General features: G+C 45.7%; 1 protein-coding gene across 2 annotated transcripts in view; it reads right to left on the bottom strand.

Moving 5' to 3' along the window:
* TSNARE1 (t-SNARE domain containing 1) overlaps positions 1–24,148 on the bottom strand; it is a 276,668-nt gene that overhangs the window by 77,650 nt on the left and 174,870 nt on the right. For both annotated transcript variants that reach the window (XM_033155931.1, XM_033155930.1), the window contains exons 8-9: positions 11,012–11,084; positions 5,404–5,486 (exon numbers count right to left, since the gene is read on the bottom strand). In XM_033155931.1, coding sequence (XP_033011822.1) covers positions 5,404–5,486; positions 11,012–11,084 — 156 coding nt within the window. The remainder of the gene's footprint in view (positions 1–5,403; positions 5,487–11,011; positions 11,085–24,148) is intronic.

The raw sequence follows: 24,148 nt of genomic DNA on the forward strand, positions 1-24,148 counted from the left end.
TGCTGAGGTCTGTTTTTGCCATTTATTTTGCTTGTTTTGTGGCTCTTTTTTTGTTTTGTTTTTGTGACTGTGTGAAGCCCAGTTCAGCTCCTGATTGATTGTGTGACTGCAGTACATTGTTTATTGCTTTCATGTTATGGATCAATGGTCTCGTTAGGTAGTAAAATTCATGTTAAATTGCTGTATTAGGGTTGTTGTTTTTTAAAGTCTGCAATGGATTAATCGGTTTTGCATTACTTTTCCATGGGAAAGCATAGCTTGGTTTTGGAACGGACTTCTGGAACGGATTAAGTTTGAGAACCAAGGTACCAAGGGACCACATAACACTGGTCCTGAGAGATCTACATTGGCTCCCAGTACGTTTCCGAGCACAATTCAAAGTGTTGGTGCTGACCTTTAAAGCCCTAAATGGCCTCGGTCCTGTATACCTGAAGGAGCGTCTCCACCCCCATCGTTCTGCCCAGACACTGATGTCCAGCGCCGAGGGCCTTCTGGCGGTTCCCTCCCTGCGAGAAGCAAAACTACAGGGAACCAGGCAGAGGGCCTTCTCGGTAGTGGCTCCCGCCGTGTGGAACGCTCTCCCATCAGAGGTCAAGGGAATAAACAACTACCTGTCATTCAGAAAATACCTGAAGGCAGCCCTGTTTAGGGAAGTTTTAAATCTGTGATATTTTAAATGTATTTTAATATTTGATGGAAGCCGCCCAGAGTGGCTGGGGAGACCCAGCCAGATGGGCGGGGTACAAATAAATTATTATTATTATTATTATTATTATTATTATTATTATTATTATTATTATTATTATTATTATTATTATTACCACTGCAATCTCCTCCTCCATGAATTTGTCTAATTCTCTTTTAAACTCATCCAGATTGGTAGACACCACTGCGTCCTGTGGGAATGAGTTCCATAAGAGATCCTTTCTAGGGTGCGCTCATGAAGCACACCTGCTTCGCTCAACGCTTGCTGCCATAAACTGGAAACGATTCAAATTAGAGCTCCGAAGAAACACCTGCGCTTTGTCACATCACAGCGGAATACACAGCTGCTCAGATGTGCCTGCCGTGTCCCTTGAAAGATTGCACCTTCAAGCTTAGAAGCATCCCAAAGCTCCGAATGACCCCGGCCCTATAAATGTTTCATTGCAGATGCACTTATTTAGGGAGGGCGGGATAGATTCAAAGCAATAAATAAGTAAAACGAGAGGTACGGAGCTTTGAATGGAAGCACGACAGCTCAGACCTAGCAAAAGGTGAAGTTGCCACATCCATTCACTTCATTTAGCGAGATCCCCTTCCCGTTCTAGGGGAAGCAGCTGCTTTCGGGGAGGGAGCGGGGAAAGCTTGCATTAAGGTAAACATAAAAACAGCAGGTGCACAAATGCTGCCTTGCAAACCGACAGTACTCTCATACCTGTAATCACAGGCGAGCTTTTGCATTCAGCCAATGCAGCAGGCCAGAAATGAAAAAAAGGGGGGGAACCATTGAAAGTGCAGGTTTTATTAGGGCCACCTGCTCCTATCCGTTCCTAAATGGAAATTAAAACAATACGGCTTAATTGCATCACACGCCGATCGCACAAACAATGTTGCGGTTTGCCTATCTCGTTGTTAACAATGCAACGGAAGCCCGAAGTGGCTTGTACTTCATTAATGTGAATTAGAGAATCTCCACTTCTTCCATAATTAGGGCTGTCCCTGGTTGCCCAGCTTTCCAGGTCTGTGGTGCTCCGAATCATGCCTGGTATTTTCTAGCACTTGGAAACGTTCAGAAACAATGATCATCATCATTACGGCAGTGGAACAGACTCCTACGAGAGGTGGCGAACGGTCCTTCCTTGGAGGTTTTTAAGCAGAGGTTGGATGGCCATCTGCCATGGATGCTTTCGCTGAGATTGCTGCATGGCAGGGGGTTGGTCTAGATGGCCCCTGGGTCCCTTCCAAAATTCTACGACCATAACAATCCTCAATAATATTCATATACTGCTTAACATGCAAAATCCCTAAGCCGTTTACATAAAACAGAGTAAGGTAATTTTATAAAATGTGCCTATATGACATATAAAGCCCAAATATGTCAGCAAAAACCGATTCATTGCAATCCTTGCATAGCAAAATGATCCTTGCTGTATGTTAGATGGAAGTCTGGGACAAGTGAAGAACTTCTAGCATGTCTGTGGCATCTAGCAGGATTTCCTTCCTCTGTTTTCATTGGGACATCTGTGTGTGTGTGTGTGTGTGGGTGAAGTCTTGCTTCTCTAAGCATCCATGGTGTAAGGTTCTCGGTTTGTTGCTCACGAGTAAACAGCCAGGACTCCACTGTTTCTTTTAATGCTTTTATTGTGCAGACTATGTACAGTGCAGGGCTTAAAAGTTCATGTCCGTATCAAGCTGTGTCAGAATCCGGGAATGGCCCCTTCCGCTTCTGACCCCAACAAAAGAGCTTAGGGATACGAAAACCCCGCCTCCCATCCTTTCGTTTCACCCCACGACGTCTTTGGGGCGACGGAAGTTGCGTTCCCCCTGTATTGCCCTCGGGACTGTGGGAGTGTTGGGTCTCTCTTGCATCCCCAGAGCCTCGACTCCCTTTCCCCTGAGCATAGCTGTCAACTTTTCCCTTTTTTTAAGGGAAATTCCCTTATTCCGAATAGGATTCCTCGCAGGAAAAGGGAAAGGTTGACAGCTATGCCCCTGAGAAACATCCACCTCCTCGCTGGACGTTTCACCACGCCTATCGCTGCCAGAGGAGGTGCTGCTGGCAAGGTGGGACTGGGGCACTCTGTAGCATCCGGAGAGCCCTTCCACCACCGTGCGCTGTGCCGGGGACACTTCCCTGACACATGGGCTGGGAACATGCTCAGGAATCAGCCCAGGGAGCACAATACTCACAGGTCTCAACACACGGAGGACCAAAAGGTGCTCAGTTACGGAGAAGTTGCTTTCTGATATGCATTCGCTCTTACGCTGTAATGGAAATGCAAAGACCTTTGTATTTTGAGGAGTTTGTGGTGCACGGTAATGGCTCCACTTGTGCCTAGACCAGGGGTCAGCACACTTTTTTCGGAGGGGGCCGGTCCACTGTCCCTCAGACCTTGTGGGGGAGCCAGACTATATTTTGAAGAAGCGGCCCCCCAACTCTCCTCTCTCTTCTCCACAGCACCGGATGAGCCCCGGTGGCTGATTACCCGTGCCTTGCAAGTGCCAGGGGTGGCGGCGGCAGCGGTGGGGGGGGGACGATGAGCGGCGCAAAAGGGGCTGCTCTGGAGAGGGGCTGCTTAAAGTGGCGCTCAGCTAACCATGGCTCAACAAAGCCCAGCTCCCTTCCTCCACTAGGCAGGGTGGGGAGAAGCCAGCAGGAGGTGCCGCCGCGGTGTGTAAGGGGGGGGAATGGGACAGCCCAAATGATCAGAATCCCCACGCCAATCCATGCTGCGAATCCCGGACCATCCGCAGGCTGCATCCAGAAGGCAATTGGGCCAGAACTGGCCCCCGGGCCTTAGTTTCCAGACCCATGGCCTAGACTACCTTTAGCGGGTCTGGGATCCCTTAATTAGTCAGTCAAATCTCTTGTATTGCATTCAGACATCTGCTGAGAAGGATGGCCAATTTGCTACCTATTGCTTAGTCACGGGCAGCCCTTGGCAAGGCCTCAAGGTCAGCCACCTGTTAAAGGAGCCCTGGTGTCTAGCCATAGAGTCCCTGGAAAGGCGTATGTTTGCCAGATATGAAAGCGGCTTGGAAACTCTCCTCTATGGGCCTCAGCACAGTTTGTGGCAGTTGAAGGGGCTGCACGCTAGCTATTTCAGGAGTCCACCTGCTACTGATGGGTTTCCGGCAACAGAAGAGACATCAGGTGTCTTCTGATTTGCCCTTGGCAACTTATTTTCTTGTCCTACCAGTAGACAAAAGCTGCTTATCAAGGAACCGCCCAAACCTTTGCTCAGATATTGAGATTGCACAGACAGCGAGCATTTTGCCAGGACAGAGTAACAAGATGGACATGGCCATCCAAACATATCACCTGTCAGTCTAAGGTGAAACCTGGGATCTCTCACATGTTCTAGGCCCTGTTTCATAGTACAGGTGTATCCACACACATTTTTCCAGAGTCCATCAACAACTCTGCCTATTTTCAAACACGTCTATCAGTTTGCATGTGCCTATGATGTATGGAAGTGAGAGCTGGACCAAAAGTGATGCTTTTGAATTATGGTGCTGGAGGAGACTCTTGAGTCAGCAACCTTTTTCAGCCATGGGCCAGTCTACCATCCCTCAGACCATGTTGTGGGCCGGACTATATTTTTTGGGGGGGAAATGAACGAATTCCTATGCCCCACAAATAACCCAGAGATGCATTTTTAATAAAAGCACACATTCTACTCATGTCAAAACACCAGGCAGGCCCCACAAATAACCCAGAGATGCATTTTCAATAAGAGCACACATTCTACTCATGTAAAAACAATCTGATTCCTGGATCATCCGCGGGCCGGATTGAGAAGGCGATTGGGCCGCATCTGTTGCCTACCCATGCTCTTGAGAGTCCCACTGACTGCAAGAAGATCAAACCTATCCATTGTGAAGGACATCAGCCCTGAGTGCTGACTGGAAGGACAGATCCTGAAGCTGAGGCTCTAAGACTTTGGCCACCTCATGAAAAGAGAAGACTCCCAGGAAAAGACCCTGATGTTGGGAAAGATGGAGGGCACAAGGAGAAGGGGATGACAGAGGATGAGATGGTTGGACAGTGTTCTCGAAGCTACCAACATGAGTCTGACCAAACTGTGGGAGGCAGTGGAAGACAGGAGTGCCTGATGTGCTCTGGTCCATGGGGTCACGAAGAGTCAGACACGACTGAACGACAACAACATTTCATTCTTGCCGCAGTGCAAAGGGAGCTTTGGGAGAAGCTTTAAAAGACTGCGGGCTCAATCCCATTTCCCTACGGGACCACATCTGCTGGCGACACAATCTTTTCAATCAGCTGTCTAGTTAGGATGCTCCAAGAAGGGAGAGCACAACAGGCGTAAAGGAAGCATTTTAACACCATTTTTCAAAGAACAACAGTTGCTAATTGCTTCGTCTTCTGTTGGGAAAAGTCTGCTTAATATGCAGGTCTCAAAATGATGTCTTTAATGTAAGCTGCCAGCAGAGAGGGGGAAAAAAGTCATTTAAATCTTGGGAGGAAAAAATAAAGAGAGAGAGAGGTTAAGCTCTCATTTTAGGAACACTCTCCAAGTCACTTCCAAACATGGTAAGAGAGTTCCTGGTACAGAGCCAGGTTCAATTTGCCCAAATCATTTTAAATAGCACGGATCTAATCAGGATATTTTTCTGTTCCTTAAAACACACACACACACACACACACACACACACACACACACAAAAAAAAAAACTTACTTGGTGTTGGCTGGCCTTGGCCAACTGCTCATTGGCAGATTGTACATTCGAGGAGGCAGTCTCGATGTTAGCTTCAATGCTATCTGTAAATTAAGATAATGGAAAGTAATTACATGGTATGGAGTAGCGAGCAAATTCTGAAATTTAATTTAATTTATACATAACCCAAGTCACACTCAAAGTGGTTTACAAAATATAGGACCAACAAGCAATTACGAATGCAAATGACAGCAAAAATTTTTTTAAAAAAGAGTGGCATTACAGGAAAACAGGAATTCTGCTTTAAAATCCCGCCTCTGCAAAATAAATAAACAAACAATAAACACACAGATTTTAAAAATGCAGGATAGTGTCATCAGCAGCATGTACCCATCAATCAGGAGGGAAATGACTCTTAAAGCTGCCACAAATTCTTTGGCCCAGGGAGTTAATTACAAATCAAACGTGGATGGGAAGAGAGTCCCTTGCTCAAAGGAACACTTCCATCTCTCACCTAGGGGCTTTCTTTAAAAACAAAACAAAAATCCTCTGTTGGCACTAAAAGAACCACCAGATTGGGCCCATTCACCTCTCCTTTGCAGAAGACCGGAGCCCACAGCAGCTGAGAAAGAAACAGCCACAGCAGTGGTCCATGGGGGGTGGGATAATTTGGGATGTGACATTATCAGACAGAAGCCGTTCTGTTTTTCTTGGATCTTTTCCAATGGCGACATCACCACCGCCAGCAACTCAGGGCTAGGACCCCTTTTGCTGCATGGGAAACTCCTCGGAAAATAAATCTCGCCGTAAGGGACACCGTGACAAGGGTCACGGGAAGTAACTGACGCATGCTGTCATGTAGCTTGAGGCTTTCACATCTGATACGTCTCCCGGAGCCCGGGAAAAACCCGAGAAGCTTAATTCTGTGCAAAAAAGGAGTGCCAAGGAAGAAGACAGTCACACGGGTTGTTGATGTCTCCTTGATCTCTCGCCGCGTCCATCAAGGAGGGGACCCATCAGCTCTGAGCAAGGATGGCGGCCGAGGGCTGCAGGTCTCCCAATGGGTCTGCGGTACGGATACATGCAGGGAAAAGAAACTTGTGGGATTTCTATTCCTGGATGTTGTTCCCAGCTTTGGATTCCAGCCCTTTCTACTCCCAAAAGTGCACTCCTTTATGGTCTCCCGAGACAGACAGATGCCAAGCAACCAATTTTGACACTTCCAAAAGCTCACATTATGCATGAAGCATGATTGTGGGCTGAACTGCAGGGGAACAAAAGTATGTGATGCTTTGCCGCGAAATGGCAGCAAATGTCTAGGATTGTCAGAGAATTCTGACGAAAGCAGAAACGGAAGAGGAAATTGACAGGGTCCACTTACAGAAATAAATCCAGCAAACACAATTGGTATTTGCTGTTGCTTTCAATCCGCCAATGATATGCAGTTGATTACGGTTCCACCCTCCTCCCATTTGCGTTGTGTAATACGTAATATAATGATAGGGCTATGTACAGCATTAATTACGTAAATTGCATAAGTTGCTTAATTCTGCCCCAGTGAACAGCAGGACGAATAATGTGGTTTTTGGCAGAAGATGACCTGCAGCAGAAAGAAAACAGTGCACCATGAGAGGATAGCTCAGTTGGTGAGACTGCTGATAATGCCAAGGTTGCAGGTTCAATCCCCGTAAGGGGCACCTGCACATTCCTGCATTGCAGGAGGCTGGAATAGATGACCCTCAGAGTCACTTCCAACTCTACAATTCTTCAAGTCTATGTGATGGATGGGGACACGGGTGGCACCGTGGTCTAAACCAGTGTTTTTCAACCTTTTTTGGGCAAAGGCACACTTGTTTCATGAAAAAAATCACGAGGCACACCACCATTAGAAAATGTTAAAAAAAATTAACTCTGTGCCTATATTGACTATATATAAAGTAATTTTCCCACGGCACACCAGGCAACATCTCGTGGCACACTAGTGTGCCGCGGAACAGTGGTTGAAAAACACTGGTCTAAACCACAGAGCCTAGGGCTTGCTGATCAGAAGGTTGGCGGTTCAAATCACCGCGACGGGGTCAGCTCCCGTTGTTTGGTCCCTGCTCCTGCCAACCTAGCAGTTCAAAAGCATGTCAAACTGCAAGTAGATAAATAGGTACTGCTCTGGCGGGAAGGTAAACGATGCTTCCGTGCACTGCTCTAGTTCACCAGAAGTGGCTTAGTTATGCTGGCCACATGACCCAGAAGCTGTACGCCAGCTCCCTCGGCCAGTAAAGCGAGATGAGCGCTGCAACCCCAGAGTCGGACACGACTTGATCTAACTTTCAGGGGTCCCTTTACCTTTACTTGATGGGTGGTGTTAAGATTGCCCTCTTGGTAGTTCTGCCACCCTCAATAGTTCTGGTGGTGATGCACTGGGAAAGTGCGTTCTCTGTGCAGCCCCTAAATTATGGTGTGCCTCGCATCTTTACACAGAGCTAAGGGAGGAAGTTCCTCTTTCAGCTCGTTGAGGTTTCAAGGTTCAGATTAATTCTGCCAGAACCAACATTTTGCTTTCCCAAGCGGTCCGGGTGTGTGTGCATTGCAAGATTGTATAGTGTCCTCTGTCTCTCTGTCTCAAAAATCCCAATGTGCCCAAGGGGCTAAAAAGGGTTAGTGGCCCATGCACACCCTCCAACATTTCTCTGATGAAAATAGGGATGTCGTATTCCATAGTAATAATAATAATTTTATTATTTATACCCTGCACACCTGACTAGGTTGCCCCAAGCCACTCTGGGCAGCTTCCAACATATTTGTTGTTGTTTAGTGGTTTAGTTGTGTCCAACTCTTTGTGACCCCATGGACCAGAGCACGCCAGGCACTCCTGTCTTCCACTCCCTCCCGCAGTTTGGCCAAACTCATGTTAGTAGCTTCGAGAACACTGTCCAACCATCTCATCCTCTGTCGTCCCCTTCTCCTTGTGCCCTCCATCTTTCCCAACATCAGGGTCTTTTCCAGGGAGTCTTCTCTTCTCATGAGGTGGCCAAAGTCTTGGAGCCTCAGCTTCAGGATCTGTCCTTCCAGTGAGCACTCAGGCCTGATTTTCTCAAGAATGAATAGGTTTGATCTTCTTGCAGTCCATGGGACTCTCAAGAGTCTCCTCCAGCACCATAATTCAAAAGCATCAATTCTTCGACGATCAGCCTTCTTTATGGTCCAGAATATATTAACATATATTAAACCATCATTAAAATATTAAACATTTAAAAAGTTTCCTATACAGGGCTGCCTTCAGATTTCTTCTAAAGCTTGTATAGTTACTTCTCTCCTTGGCTCGGGGGTCCCATAACTCCATTCCTTGCCCCTGGAGGAGAGGGACCTGTGCTCTTATCCAGCCTGGATCTCCCTATGTTCCTATTTCTGCCTTTCTGTAGCCTCTCTTAGCTGAGCACCATGAAACTCCTCTCCACTTGAGTACTTCTGGGGATCTCTGGTTCGCTCGTGCAAAGAACATTTTACATCCTGAAGCACATTTCATTATCTGAAGGCAAATATTTGTCTAAAATATTTGCCAGTTGGGCTGGCAAGATTTTCTCAGTTAATGCGAAGGCGCACGTTGGTTCATTTTCCTCTCGTGCCCATGGAGCAGATATGGGACTTCTTCCTCATAGCTGACATTTCACATTAGGCTCCCTTTGAATTTGCAAGAGGCTGCACCTCACAACTCGCAGGGAGAAATCCCTGGCAAAGAAGGATGCTGAGTGTAAGCCCAGGTCCCTGGACATTGGAAAGACTTTGCAATTCTTCAAAGAGCCACTGTAGGTGAATAGTGGGGAAAGCGAACAGAGCCTATGGGCTGCATCAAACCTGCAAATGTGTGGCATCCGATATTTAGAACCACGTTCCCTACTTACCTGTACAGAGTTGAACTATGTAACTTGCTCCCACCAGGTGCAATGATGGCCAGCAACTTGGGAAGGCTTTAAATGAAATCAGATAGGTTTGTGGAGAATAAGGCTCTCAAAACCATGCAGGTTGTGAGCTAGCATCCCATGTAAGGAAGGACATTCAGACATATGAGCTTCCACCCCAAATATGCAGTCTAGAGGTGAGTCCAGATGCAGATTGCTTGTGAGAAATAGACCTTTGCAGGATGTTCCACTGTATCCATGAAACTGAATGTTCAAATATATAAAAAGATGTCATATAGAGGAGGGAGAAAGGTTGTTTTCTGCTGCTCCAGAGAAGCGGACACGGGGCAATGGATCCAAACTACAAGAAAGAAGATTCCACCTAAACATTAGGAAGAACTTCCTGACAGTAAGAGCTGTTGGACAGTGGAATTGGCTGCCAAGGAGTGTGGTGGAGTCTCCTTCTTTGGAGGTCTTGAAGCGGAGGCTTGACAGGAATGCTGTGATGGTGTTTCCTGCTTGGCAGGGGGGTGGACTGGATGGCCCTTGTGGTCTCTTCCAACTCTATGATTCTATGAATGGTAGAAGACTGAAGACAGACAGGAGGAAGTGCTTTTTCACTACAACACAAAGTCATGGAGGGGAGGACTACCAAGGGCTATTAGGCATGGTGGCTATGCTCTGCCTGCACATCTTCCAAACAAGGGTTATTGGAAACTGCAGCACAGGAGAGTGCTTTTGTGCTCGAATCCTGCTTGTGAGTTTCCCACTGTTGGCCACTGTGAGAACATGATGCTGGACTACGTGGTCCATTGGCCTAAATGCCAATTGCTGGTGAATGTGACATGTTTGTGTTTTCATTATCTGTTTTTGGGCTCCCCAGAGCCACCTGGTTGGCCACAGTAGGAAACAGGATGATGTGCTGGATGGGCCTTTGGTCTGATCCAGCAGCCAGACTCTTCTTCTGTTCTTAGTATGGGATAGCCTGGGTTTACAAAGCTGTTGTACTACCAGCCTTACTGTACGCTTGTGAAACATGGTCCACTCATAAACACCATCTCCAAACTCCATGAAAGATTCTGTCAACGGTGTCTTTGAAAAATTCTACACATCACTTGAGATGATAGGCAAACTAATACCAGTGTACTGGAAGAAGCAAAGATCACCAGTGTTGAAGCAATGATTCTTCAACATCAACTTTGTTGGACTGGTCATGTTGTGCAGAGGCCTGGTTATCGTCTTCCAAAGCAATTACTCTATTGAGAACTTAAAAATGGAAAGCGTAATTCCAGTGGTCAACAAAAGAGGTTTAAAGACTCTCTCAAGGCAAATCTAAAAAATAAATAAAAATGTTGTAGTATAAACACCAACAACTGGGAAGCACTGGCCTGCGAGCGCTCCAATTGGAGAACAGCCTTTACTAAAGGTGTCATGGGATTTGAATACACTTGAACTCAGGACACAAGGGAGAAACGTGCTAAGAGGGAGGCACACTTGGCAAATCCACAGTGTGATCGACTCCTGCCTGGAAACCTATGTTCTCACTTTGGAAGGACATGTGGATCCAGAATTGGCCTCCACAGTCACTTATGGACTCATTGTTAAAACTGTATTTATGGAAGAAAATCTTACTCGGCTACGAGTGATTGCCAAAGAAGAAGAAGAAGAATTCTGGATTCAAGGAACATCACGAAACAAGCAACAAACCAACAGCATTATGCTACAATGATACCTACCTACTGTTTCACCCTGCTCATATACCATAGAGGCCAGGTCCTTGATGATCTGGTTTACATCCAACATATCACTCTGAAAAGAATAAAGAATATCAGCATTTTTTGCAAACTAAGCAACAATACATTATATTTTTTTCTGGTCTTATTAAAAAAAACCATTTTCATTTAAAACAAAATAAAATAAAAAATAAATCCTTCCAGTAGCACCTTAGAGACCAACTAAGTTTGTTCTTGGTATGAACTTTCGTGTGCATGCACACTTCTTCAGATACACTGAAACGGAAGTCACCAGACCCTTAAACACAGTGAGGAAGTGGGGAGGGGTATTACTCAGAAGGGTGGTGGGAATGGGTGATCAGCTGATAGGTGTGGAAAACCTATTTAAATTTTCATTTAAATATCAAAGAGTTGTTCCACCTGAGCAAGAAGCAGCGTGCTCTAGGCTGTGGAGGACTCATGAGCAGGACATGTTCCTATGTTCTTACATGAGCATTTGGAATGCCACATCTCACTTTGCATGCACTCAAAGTGATGTCCAAGCCATCTTCGGGTCATGGCTTTAAGTGGGATTCACTAGACCACCCTGGTCCCTGATGAACTGGCTTTGCAGACACACACATCCCCAGATGTGCTCTCTTCCCAGCTCAGTTATCTAATGCTCCCTCGAGAACGGCTCCCTTGAATATTCAATTCCACGGTGCCCAGCTCATTTGCAAGTTTGCTCCTTCTGGGATTAGAACCTGTGGCGTCTGAGTAATCGCAGCCCCGCTGCTTGGAACGCTAAGCTGTCTCCCGTGATGAATTCATCAGAGGTGCCAAGTGGATCTATGCTCTTTTGGGGGAGAGAGTTCATTATGTGACTGTGAATACCACAGTACTTAATTATGTAATGCAGTAAGAATCTCATTAATTTGTAATAAAGCCGGAAAGAGTCATTGTGAATTACTGAAGGCACACACACACACACACACACACACACACACAGGACTGAGCCGCTGAACAAATCCAAGAAACAAAAACCAAGAAAAAGAGAAGAGGAGGGGGGGGGAATGGAACAAAGGCTAGGGATAATGTCTCACAAATATTATCCGTTCTCTTTGTCATTAAACACAATCTGCCTTTAATTATTTATGCTAATATTAACAGTTGCAAAAGGGTCTGCAGAATCCTGGGGGGAGGAAGATGGGGATAACTTTTAAATCAGGGGCCGAGAAGGTTTTCTTTCTTTTTTTTCCCCAATCCAAGGGCAATCCTCTGTTGGCCACGTGCCTGAGGTCTTCTTTGTGAAGGAGGTTTGCTTAGAATCACAGAAACAAAGAAGTGAAGGGTTGGAAGGATCCCCAAGGGTCATGTAGTCTAACCCCCCTACAGTGCAGTAATCTCAACCAAAGCATCCATGACAGAGGGCACCCAACCTCTGTTGGAAAACCTCCAAGGAAGGAGAGTCTACAACCTCCTGAGGGAGTCCGTTCCACTGCCGAACAGCTCCTACCACCTGGAAGTTCTTCCTAACATTGATCTGGAATCTCCTTCCATGTAATTTGAAACCCCTTCCCCAGAGAGCTTAATGTCAACAGCACACCCATGTTACTTGGCTATTTGGCTACACCAGGAACAGACAGATCAAGAGATCCAATGCATGCTCCTATCATGACAAAAAGAGCCCAAAAGATTTGTATTGGGTTAGAACTGACCTATTTCCACTTGGAGCAATCACATATCAGAGCCGGCCCTCCCATGAGGCGGAATGAAGCAGTGGCCTTGGGTGGCAGAATTTTGTTGGGCCCACGGGTGCCCCACCTCTGCTTCTGGAAAGATCTCAAGAGATTTCACTGGAAGCTGTCCCAGCTGTGTGACTCCAGTAAGCAAAACTTTGACGGCAGGGACATCATTGGCTCCCAGTACATTTCCGAGCACAATTCAAAGTGTTGGTGCTGATCTTTCAAGTCCTAAATGGCCTCGGCCCAGTACACACCTGAAGGAGCGTCTCCACCCCATCGTTCAGCCTGGATACCTGAGGTCCAGCTCTGAGGGCCTTCTGGCAGTAAACCTCACTGCTAGAAGTGAGGTTGCATGGAGCCAGGCAGAGGGCCTTCTCAGTAGTGGCACCCGCCCTGTGGAACGCCCTCCCATCAGATGTCAAGGAAATAAACAACTATCTGACTTTTAGAAGACATCTGAAGGCAGCCCTGTTAGGGAAGTTTTAAATGTTTGATCGTGTTTTTAATATTCTATTGGGAGCCACCCACAGTGGCTGCGGAAACCCAACCAAATGGGTTGTTGTTGTTGTTGTTGTTGTTATCAGCAGAGCAGCACCTTTCTGTTTCACCTTAAGAGGGCTGCCCCTACCACATATTCAACAAAGGAGCACTACATCTCCAGAAATGGATGTGTGTGTTTTTTAATACTCTCTACCTACCTGTGCCCTGTCTCTACATTAAACGAACAAAACCTCCTATTTAGGGCTTTAAAAGTCAGCACCAACACTTTGAATTGTGCTCTGAAATGTACCAGGAGACAGTGTAGGTCCTTTAGCAACAATTTTTTATGGTCTTAGCAGCCGCTCCCAGTCACCAGTCTGGTGGCTGCAATCTGGATTAGTTGTAGTTTCTGGGTCACCTTCCAAGGTAGCCCCACATAGAGCACATTGCAGTAGTCCAAGCGGGAGATAACCAGAGCATGTACCACTCTGGCAAGATAGGGAGCAGACAGGGGTTTCAGTCGGCATACCAGATGGAGCTGGTAGACAACCACCCTGGACACAGTCTTGACCTGCGCCTCTATGGATGAGGGAATCCTGTCCACCCCCGCCCCCCTGAAACAGTACAGTCATACCTCAGGTTGCGAATGTGATTCATGCGGGAGGCATGTTCACAACCCACAGCGTTCACAACCCGCAGCGCCGCATCTGTGCATGCGCAAGCGCCGAAACCCGGAATTAACCTGTTCTGGTACTTCTGGGTTCAGTGCATTCTGCAACCTGAAAACGTGCAACCCTCAGCGTTCGCAACCCGAGGTATGACTGTACTCCTTCCTGTCTTGTTAACAAAGGTTAGCAAAGGTTAATCCCTGGAATATCGACGTAGGACTGGGAATGCCCACACCTTGAATTCCCAGAGTGATGCTGCTTGACAGTTTAGAGAATATTGAGGTAGATGGAACAGTGATCTGACTTGATGGTTTGCTATATTCTTGAGAGCTTTGAGAAGTATGACCTCACACGACCACCTCGTGTTCGATGTGGTGCTTTCCAGAAGCGGTGCAGGCCATAATTTGCCCACCACACGATACCAAGAGCCTGCATCACTTTCCCACGAGTGTGTGGAGCTGTGGGTTGAATGCTACATATGATGGTGGTATATAGTCTTCAAAAATACATAAACACACACCATCTTCCTCTCCAGCACACATACACACACACACGAAGGAGGCAGACCCTCACCAAACACAAACAGGCATATTTAAGGAAGGAGAAGACGCCAACAGAATGACTAATAAACTCTGGAAGTGGGAAATGATCTGCGCATAAAACAAACAGCAGAGGAAGGTGTTTCTCCTGAGAGCAGACAGAAACGTCAGCTTGGCTCTCAAAACCACTTTCCCACTTTCCTTTTGCTGAGCACGGGAGGCTTCCCACTTCATTAGTCCAGATGGCAGAAGCCTCTGGGACTTTGTAATTCATATTTGAAAGCAGGAAACCAAACCCAACAACAACAAAATAGTACGCTGTTTCTCACAATAGACGGAGCCTTCTACAGATCACCGTCTCCTACCTGCCTCCCTAATTGCACACAAATGCAATGCCATCCTCTGGTTCTGCTATCGGCGCCACGAGGGTGAACGGGACACACTGAACTCTGAAGATCACAAAGATTAAAATCTCATCAGGTCGCTGAAACAGGGCAGGCTGGTTCAAATTGCAAACAGCAGCTCCAAAGGCACCTGCAGCGGGTAATGGGTACAGCTAAATATAGCACCTTTCCCCCCCCCTCCGAAATAGAAAATGAAACACCAATGATGGAAATGTGGGTTATAAAGCAGGGGTCAAAAATGTCAGAGCACCGCGCATTGCCACAAAAAGAGAACACCCTTGAGTTTTATTCTTTTTTCCGTGTTTTTAGCGCACAGAAATTTCACAGGCGGGTTTGTCATGCTCCTAGTTTAGGCATCTCTTTATGCCACAGTACTAGCGTCGCCGCATCACCTGAGGCTCAAGTCTTGAGATTCAGCAGGTGGGTGCTAATTGCTCAGAGATGCCATCCCCCACCGGTCTCTCTCCCCCCCCCCCACATTCCACCAGTCCACTTTCTTGTTGCTTCATGTTCAGTTTTGCTTCTTTTCCTTCTGTTATTTCCTTCAATTGTAGCTTCCTCTCCTCCAGAATGTAGCAGGGAAGGGTGATGATGGACAGGAGGGGGTGGGGTAAAGTATGATTTAATGGGGATTTTATAAAGGCTGATCACGGTACTCCGACACCAGAGGGAAAACGGACTATGAGATGGAAGAAATACTTAGGTATTTGTTAATATGTGTTGATTTTTTATATATTTGAAATTGGAATCAGAAGAAATATAGGCTACAGCATAACAAAGTTAAGAGAAGAGAGGATAAAAGAAGTGGAGATGTGGAATTTGATTTTTTATTTGTTAAGAATAAGATTTAGGATTTAAGATATGTGGATTATAATTGTAAGATTAAGATTAGATATAAGAAAGTAGATTTTACAATGTTACAAAGTTACTAAAGAAGAAAAGAAATGAATGCAAAAGAGAGGATGTGAGGAAGTCCCAAGTTTAGGATTATAAAGAGGATAAGGATGAGTAATTAAGTGTTTTGTTTGTGTGTATTTTATGTGGTTTTTGTAGTGTATGTATTTGTGTTTTGTGTATTTTTGTTATTAAAATCCAATAAATTCTTGGGGGGGGAATAATTGCTCAGAGATGGTGCCTGTTACATCTAGTGATGGATGAATCCATCCATTTAGGCTGCCCTTTGTGTACGCTCAAAGCAGGAACAAATGTGTTGCATGGTGGTATGCTACTGGAGAAACATTTTTTTTTTGGGGGGGGGGGAACAGCAAACAAGGAGCAGAATATTTACACTAGGGATTAATATTTCAGCTTGTGGGCTGCATTCCCTTCTACACTTCCTTCTAAGGCCCAAACCCCATCGGTAGTTGGAGCTGGAGGAAAAAGTTGGCAGATCAATGAATGTAAATATTAACTATGTGTACAAGTGGGTAGTTTCCATAAACACCCCCCACCCTTCTCTATCCTCCTTCTAGGCAAGGAAGAGGCATTATTAGAGTTCAATGATACATCTCAGCCAGCAATAAGCTCTGAAGGAGGGTGCAAAGCAGGAATGGTGAGTTTTGGTCTGGGGAGAATTTTGAGGGCCATATAGTGACCCGGAGGGCCAGCAGGTGTGTGTTCCTTATCCCTGATTTCTTTTATCATTGCAATCCTAAATGGTAAATTTCAAGATTCCACAGGGTGCATTGTACAAGAATCAGCCAAGAGTCTTGTGGGCCTTAAAGACAATGGTCGTAAGAGCATTTGTTAAGTCTTTCTGAGTGCTGTTGTTATTTCCAGAGTGGCCCATGGGGGTGACCATCAGCCCTGCTCCTTGGCTTGGTAAGAAATCAAGATTATACAGCTGTGTCACCAGATGCATTCTCTCTTTGTTCAAACCATCTTCCCTCACGTCGCTTGCTGGCCTTATGAGGAGTCCGCGGCTCAGCGGAGCCGTTCCGAAGCCAATGTGAAATAATTTGGCAACATACTCCAGCGCTCCTTAATAGAGGCGAGGCCACGTTGTGAAACAACACTTAACCGTCGTCACTTATTGTCGTCCTTTGTGTCAAGCTCAGGACCAGAAGCCGCAGATGGAACGGAGCCATGAAAGCTTGTAGCTATTCAGCTGCTCACTGATTTATTCCTCCTGGTCAAGCTTGACAATCTCTCAGGGAAAAGAATTGCGGGAGTGGATTGCCTGCCTTGTAAATGTCTCATCTCGAGCTGTGCTCGAGCTCCTGGGATTCAGTCCCATGGTCTTTCACGAGGACCTTGCGCTTTCAGGATGAGTAGAACACCAACAGTAACCCTTCATATGGGTGAGAAACAGGATTGGTCTGAAGACAGGGGAGAAGAACAAAGAAACAGCCTGCTGGATCAGACCAATGGCCCATCTAGACCAGCATCCTGATATTGCAGTGGGAACCCAGAAAATCCTGTGAAATCTGCAAGCAGGACCCGAACACAACAGCCTGCTCCCCTCTTGTGGTTTCCAGCAACTGGAATTCAGAAACTTTACTGCCTCTGTCTGTGGAGGTAGAGCATAGCCATCACAGCTATTATCCCTCCTGACCCTCCATATTTAGTCTAACTAACTGGAATTTACTAATAGGAAAACCATACCTAGCTCACCCTCTCTACTAATGGGTTCTTAAAAATTCCCCATGGGGCAAAGTACATTTATCACAGGTTTCAGGGAACTTTCTCAGTCTGAGTGGCACATCCCCTCAAGCACAATCTTCCCGAGACTGCATTGCCATGGTATGTCAGACGCAATATGGGTGGGACAATGGTTGTGTTATAACCATATGCATTACAGGACAGGGAGAATAACCAGCCCTGTCTTTCAGTCACTTTTTCTTCTTCTTTGCCAGCACTGGCACTCAGCACAAATCACACATGCAAAGCCACTCTCCACATAAATTAAATTGGCTACAGCATTTATCTTGCAAAGCAAAAACTTCCTTCCCTCTTGAACGGCTTCTGAGAACAAAGAGTCCCGCAACCAAACGGATGAAGGACATGGGGGGGGGGAGGCAACAATAAGGCAACTTCTTTTCCGAACATCACAGGAGCTTCCTTTGAACTTCAGAATCATCTAATGCATGCCGGAGGCTAAATAGAGTGCAAACTAATACAGGGGAAGCTGGAGAAGCCACTGCGATCATCTCTTGCTTTGATTGACAACGCCTGTTGGAGAGGGCTGCTTATTGTGGGCTTGTACAATCTTGCTTTAAAAAAGGAGGGGGAAACAAGCCAGTCATTGGATATCATTTGCACTGAATATTGAAGAGGCACCATGCTAGGTCTGTTGACCTACTGAAGCTAAGAAGATGTTGCAATGGGTCAAGAGGGGGTATCATTGCAGCCTGGAGCTGTAGCAGATCCTTGAATGGTTTCCAACATTTTGCACTGACTTTGCTTGGGGTTTTGTACGCCCAAAGAATTCTGCAACTCCTGGTCCTCGCTCTGTTTGCTCTGTCGCTTTTAGCATGCGCAACAACATTCCCGCCTGCTTCTCTCTTGCATGTCGTGTGAGAACCCGAGGCCCTCTGGATGGTGTCGGGTGTTGGACTTTCTTCGCCAACCGAGTTTGCGCAGCGACTGGGGCGATGGAATAACCACAATAGTCCATTCTACTGATGAACAACTCTTACCATCAGAAAGTTCTCCCTGTGGGCAATGGACTTTGGGCATAATATTGAGTATGACGCATGGACAAAATTGTGGAATGAGAGTTTGAAATTTACTGCATGTGTAACTTTGAAAGAAAATGTATATAAGATGATGTATAGATGGTATTTGACTCCAGTTAAATTGTCAAAAATGTATAGAATGCATGATAAATTGTGATGGAAGTGCAGACAAGAGGAAGGGGACTTTTATCACATGTGGTGGACTTGCAATAAGGTCAAGGCGTTTTGGGAATCAATTTACAATGAACTTAAGAAGATGTTTAAATATACTTTTCCAAAAAAAGCCTGAGGCCTTTTTGTTGGGTTTGATGGGAGAAGAAATAGTAAAGAAGGACAAAAGATTGTCCATGTATGCGACAACTGCAGCAAGAATATTGCTTGCCCAAAAGTGGAAATTACAGGAATTACCAACGATTGATGAGCGGCAGACGAAGATGGTAGAATATGCTGAACTTGCAAAACTGACCGGCAGGGTCAGAAACCAGGATGACTCAAGGTTTCAAAGAGATTGGAGTAAATTTGTGGAGTACTTAAGATTGAACCGAGGAAGTTTAAAAACACTAGTAGGATTGGAATAAACCTTTGACATAGTTAAATAGAGGAAGTGGTAAAAACTGTGCGATGAGAATGGACTAGAAAACCTGCTAACGAGAGGGAGGGGAGTCATAGCTCAGCAGAGCATTGATTTGTGTAATTTGTGTGTAGATGTTAAATTGGCTGTAATTTGATATATTTGAAAATTAAAAAAAAAATATTATAAAAAACAAAAAACAAAACAAAACAGAAAGTTCTCCCTGATGTTTAGTTGGATTCTCCTTTCTTTAACTTGAACCCATCAGTTTGGGTCCTACCCTCTGGAGCAGCAGAAAACAAGCTTGCTCCATCTTCTCACCTCCAGTCCACAGGGACCTCACCTGCTCTGCAAGAATCCTCAGATTTTAAAGGCTGAGAGTCCCATGGCAGCTGGAAGGCCACAAGTCTACAGAGCAGAAGAAAAAGGAACCAGGCACAATTCAAAAGTGAAAGGCAAGGTATGGGGATGGATAGAAGTAATTTTGCTCTGAAGAGGGTCTTCTCAAACACCTACCCTTTTCCCACGAGGGTCATTTAAAACTGGGGAAACATCACAGAGAAATTCATTTTCATTTTAGGAGAGTTCTGGGAAACGAAAGTAATTATTGCTGTCTTAAACTGCCATGAATTATCAATTGCTGTTCAATTATTATTTCACTTAAAATGTGGTATCAGCTTCACAAGAAAAGGTTTGATTTGCAGTTAGCGAGCACCTGAGTCACCCAGAAGATTTAATACATTTAATGGGAGAAATATGGGGTGGAGAATAAGTCTGCTAGCCAGTGAATCAAAGGGAATCAAAACCAGAAATACGACACAGGCTTTATTTACAGGGCTATCGACCCACAATATGTTTGCTTTACTTATTGCTGGAAGTAGAAAGGTTGCAAAATTAGCCTCTAGGTTTGGGGGGTGGGGAATCTGTGCTTCATCATAACTTTCTGCTATTGATTTGGTTAGGATCTCAATGTGAACCTACACAATTCAGATTCTTTAAAACAATGTACAGTAGCACCTCAGCTTATGTTTCCCTCGGGTAACGTAAATTTTGGGTTGCGAAAGCAGCAAACCTGGAAGTGTTTCGCCGTGCACGCATGCGCAGAAGCGGTCTGCCACCGCCTGCATGCGCAGAAGTGGTCCCTCTGGTTGCGGAAACCTCAGGATCCGCCCAGAGCTCTGGAACGGATCCCGTCTGCAACCAGAGATACCACTGTATGAACCAAAGCACAGCCAAACAATCTGTAATGAAAGTTTGCACACTGGGGAAATGCATAAAGATATAAAATGTGTTATATTAGGGGAAATTGCTCTGCAAAAATGTGCTCATCAGAGGAATTTGCTTTCAAAATTCTCTATATTTGGAGAAATTTGCTCTAAAATGTTAACGCTGATGAATTTTCATGAAAAGTTTTTTTAAAAAATAAACTTTGCAGACTGATGCTGACATATGAAGAAAAAATGTATGGATGAGAAATGGAGAGAAAATGAAACTGATTTATCCACCCCTAGGCCCTATCAGTATTGGCATGCTGCCGGCACTTGGAGACAAAGCCTGTTTAGACACAGTTACCTGACCTCCTGCTTCAATTGTGCTTTTAACTCTTTCAATTGGTTTGTTTTGGTATACATTTCGGTTGTAGAAGTTTATTTTAATGCCTTGCTGGAACTATTTTATTGTTTATATCAATTATGTGAGTTTCCCCTGCGCCCTATCGTTGGTTTACCCCATAGCCAATTAGAAGACACATTGTCAATGAAGCAATATATACTTTAATAATGGCTGACTTGAGTCCATTAATTTCAATGGATTGTTATCCCATTCAGTTATCCCATTATTGAATGCAGTCCATGGGTTTTAATCTTCCTTCAGCCACCAAAGCCACTGAACGCCTATGCCCATTTGAACTTACCCAACATTCAAGACTGCCAACTCAGCTTCTGTTTTCTCAAATATCCATTTAGACCTGGCTCATTTGGTTTGTACCAGATACAGAATGTTTTCTGTCATGGCACCCCAGTTGTGGACTTAGAATCATAGAGTTGGAAGAGACCACAAGGGCCATCCAGTCCAACCCCCTGCCAAGCAGGAAACACCATCAAAGCATTCCTGACAGATGACTGTCAAGCCTCCGCTTAAAGACCTCCAAAGAAGGAGACTCCACCACACTCCTTGGCAGCAAATTCCACTGTCCAACAGCTCTTACTGTCAGGAAGTTCTTCCTAATGTTTAGGTGGAATCTTCTTTCTTGTAGCTTGAATCCATTGCCCCGTGTCCGCTTCTCTGGAGCAGCAGAAAACAACCTTTCTCCCTCCTCTATATGACATCCTTTGATATATTTGAACATGGCTATCATATCACCCCTTAACCTTCTCTTCTCCAGGCTAAACATACCCAGCTCCCTAAGCCGTTCCTCATAAGGCATCGTTTCCAGGCCTTTGACCATTTTGGTTGCCCTCCTCTGGACACCTTCCAGCTTGTCAATATCCTTCTTGAACTGTGGTGCCCAGACTTCCTTTCCTGCCTGGGAAATGGTTTCATTCAGGTGGGGCATTTATGATGGATTTTTTTTTTTTTAAGCGTATATGTCTGCTTATTGCCATCCTTTCAGCGGTGCTGTTTTAATTACAAGGCTAGCCAACATGGTGCCCCCCAAATGTCAGACTCAAGCTCCTATCAGCCACAGCCAGCATGGCCAATGGTTAAGGATGATGGGAGTTGTAGGCTTGGGCACCAATTGGCTACCCCTGGTTTATTATACATGTTTCATTGTTGCTTATATCATGGCAGTTTGATGGTGATGATGATGATGATGATGATGATGGCATGGGAGTTTGGGATAGCCCAGTTGGTAGAACATGCAACTCTGAATCTCAGGGTTGGGGGATCAAGCCCCACATTGGGCAAAATATTCCTGCATTGCAGGGGGTTGGACTAGATGATCCTTGTGGTCCCTTCTGACTCTGCAATTCTATGATAATCAGTGGACAGGCTGACAAGCAAGAGAGAGAGAGAGAGAGAGAGAGAGAGAGAGAGAGAGAGAGAGAGAGAGATGCCATAATAATGGAATCAAAGAACTGTAGAGTTGGAAGGGAGCATGAGGATCATCTAGTTCAATTGTTGAAATACACAATCTTTATGTCCCACTAAAGACCCAGAGGCATTTATAGCCAGACCAGTTCAAGAACAGCCAGTGCATGGTGATGATGGCAGACCTCATCTTTCCTTTCCCTTCTTCTCCAGCAGCTCACCAGAGGAGTCAGAATAACATACAGCAGAAGATTCTTGGATCAAGCCCTAGCTGATTCTGACCCATTCAGATTTCGTTTGACCACCCTTTTGATTTTCTGTAATACACAGTCTATGTATGAAGAACACTTTCTGACGCCAGTGACTCAAGAGCTGCCCTTGGGAATTATCCCGTTATCTCCCAAATAATTAACTTCGGAGAGTTATCATACCTCTCCCCTCTTCATTTACATATTCACTTCTCTAATCTCTATCTGATATGCCCCTCTGTACTCAATTTCCAGCTGTCTTAAATAATTCCACCCCCTCAGAATGCGATTAAGTTGAAGCACACAACTTGAGATATTGCGGTTCGCCCCCCACCCCACTGACGACATGGTGGAATGTCCTCGAGGCTATACTTCCATCCCTTTATATAATCGCTCCTTGTACATTATACATAGTCCTTGCATTATTCCTTCTCACTGACTCAAATGCAACTTATCTCTAGGAGTGGGAGGATAAACCGGTCTTTGCCCCAGCTGAAACAGACCATGTCCAAGGAGACACAGGTTTTTATTTCTTTAAAAGCAGACAAAACAAATGCAGAATGCACTGGATCTAGCTGTTCCTGTGGATGTGAAAATGGAGGAGACACAACTTTAGGGGCATGGGAGAGAGCTGCTGATACAAGAAATCCACTCACCTCTATATCGGTGGGCGGTGTTGCGCATGGGCAGCCATGCCTCTTCAGGGGTCGCCAACCTAAGACCCATGGGGGTCATTTAACTGGCCCATGGACTCCCACCCCCTGCTCAGGGACCCCCGACACCCGCTCGGTTGGCTCCCGTGCGCCATGCTAAACTGGCGCAGAACAGAGCGGGGACCACCTTCCGCAATGCTGGCCGGCTTCCCAATGGCTGCAGGAAGCTCCTGTAGCCAATGGGAAGCTGCACAAGCCTCCTCCACACCGGAAGGAGCGCTGGAAATAGCGTTTGTGCGTGCATGCATGCGTGGCATCTGCGGGACCGTGAACTGGCCCAAGCCACGAAAACTTTGCCGGCCCTGCTCTAGGCCTTCCAGCGTGTGGGGAAGGTACGCTACCTTGCCTCTACATCATAGCCGGCTGCGTCATCTGCGTCGTGTGGCAGCCGCAGCCAATCAGCTGGCAGAGTGGGTGTGGCCACACACTGTTTAAACTCAGTGCGGCCAGCCAGCTCCCTCTTCCTTGCCTCTTCATCAGATCACTCTACCCATCCACCCTCTTTTCATGCTCTGCTCTGATATGACCTTGCTATGGCAGCTGTCGGTCGCCATGTTGTTGGGGCCAGGTAGGAATTTCTTCCACTTGGCAAATTGGCACCGGCCATTGCTACCTAGCAGCATTCGTCACAACTTTTTGTGAGGTTAGGCATTGGGTAACTCTTTGTTTGGTTGGAGGGGAGGTTGTTGCCTCGCCTGCCCCTCCTCAGTAAGTACAGCCTGTTAAAGGGATCCGGGGTGTGAATACTGTCTGAAGCCTTGGCGTGGGCTAGGGCCATGTCACAGCCCCTACGGGGAGCTCTTGGCATGCCACTATCTGACGTAAACCATTCAGTGGTTTACCTTCTGTGGACTCCCTGCACACTGGCAGGAGACAAGTTATAGCCTGGCTTCACCCCAATGCCTAAGCCAAATGGCTCAAATAATAATAATAATAATAATAATAATAATAATAATAATAATAATAATAATAAATTATTTGTATCCCATCCTCCCCTACCAAGGCTGCACTCAGAGTGGCTAACATCATAAAAACAACACAATATGCATAAAAGCAGACATCAGTTAATTAAAATACATCTTAAAA

This window comes from Lacerta agilis, chromosome 7 (genome assembly GCF_009819535.1).
Source record: "Lacerta agilis isolate rLacAgi1 chromosome 7, rLacAgi1.pri, whole genome shotgun sequence".
Classification (NCBI taxonomy): domain Eukaryota; kingdom Metazoa; phylum Chordata; class Lepidosauria; order Squamata; family Lacertidae; genus Lacerta; species Lacerta agilis.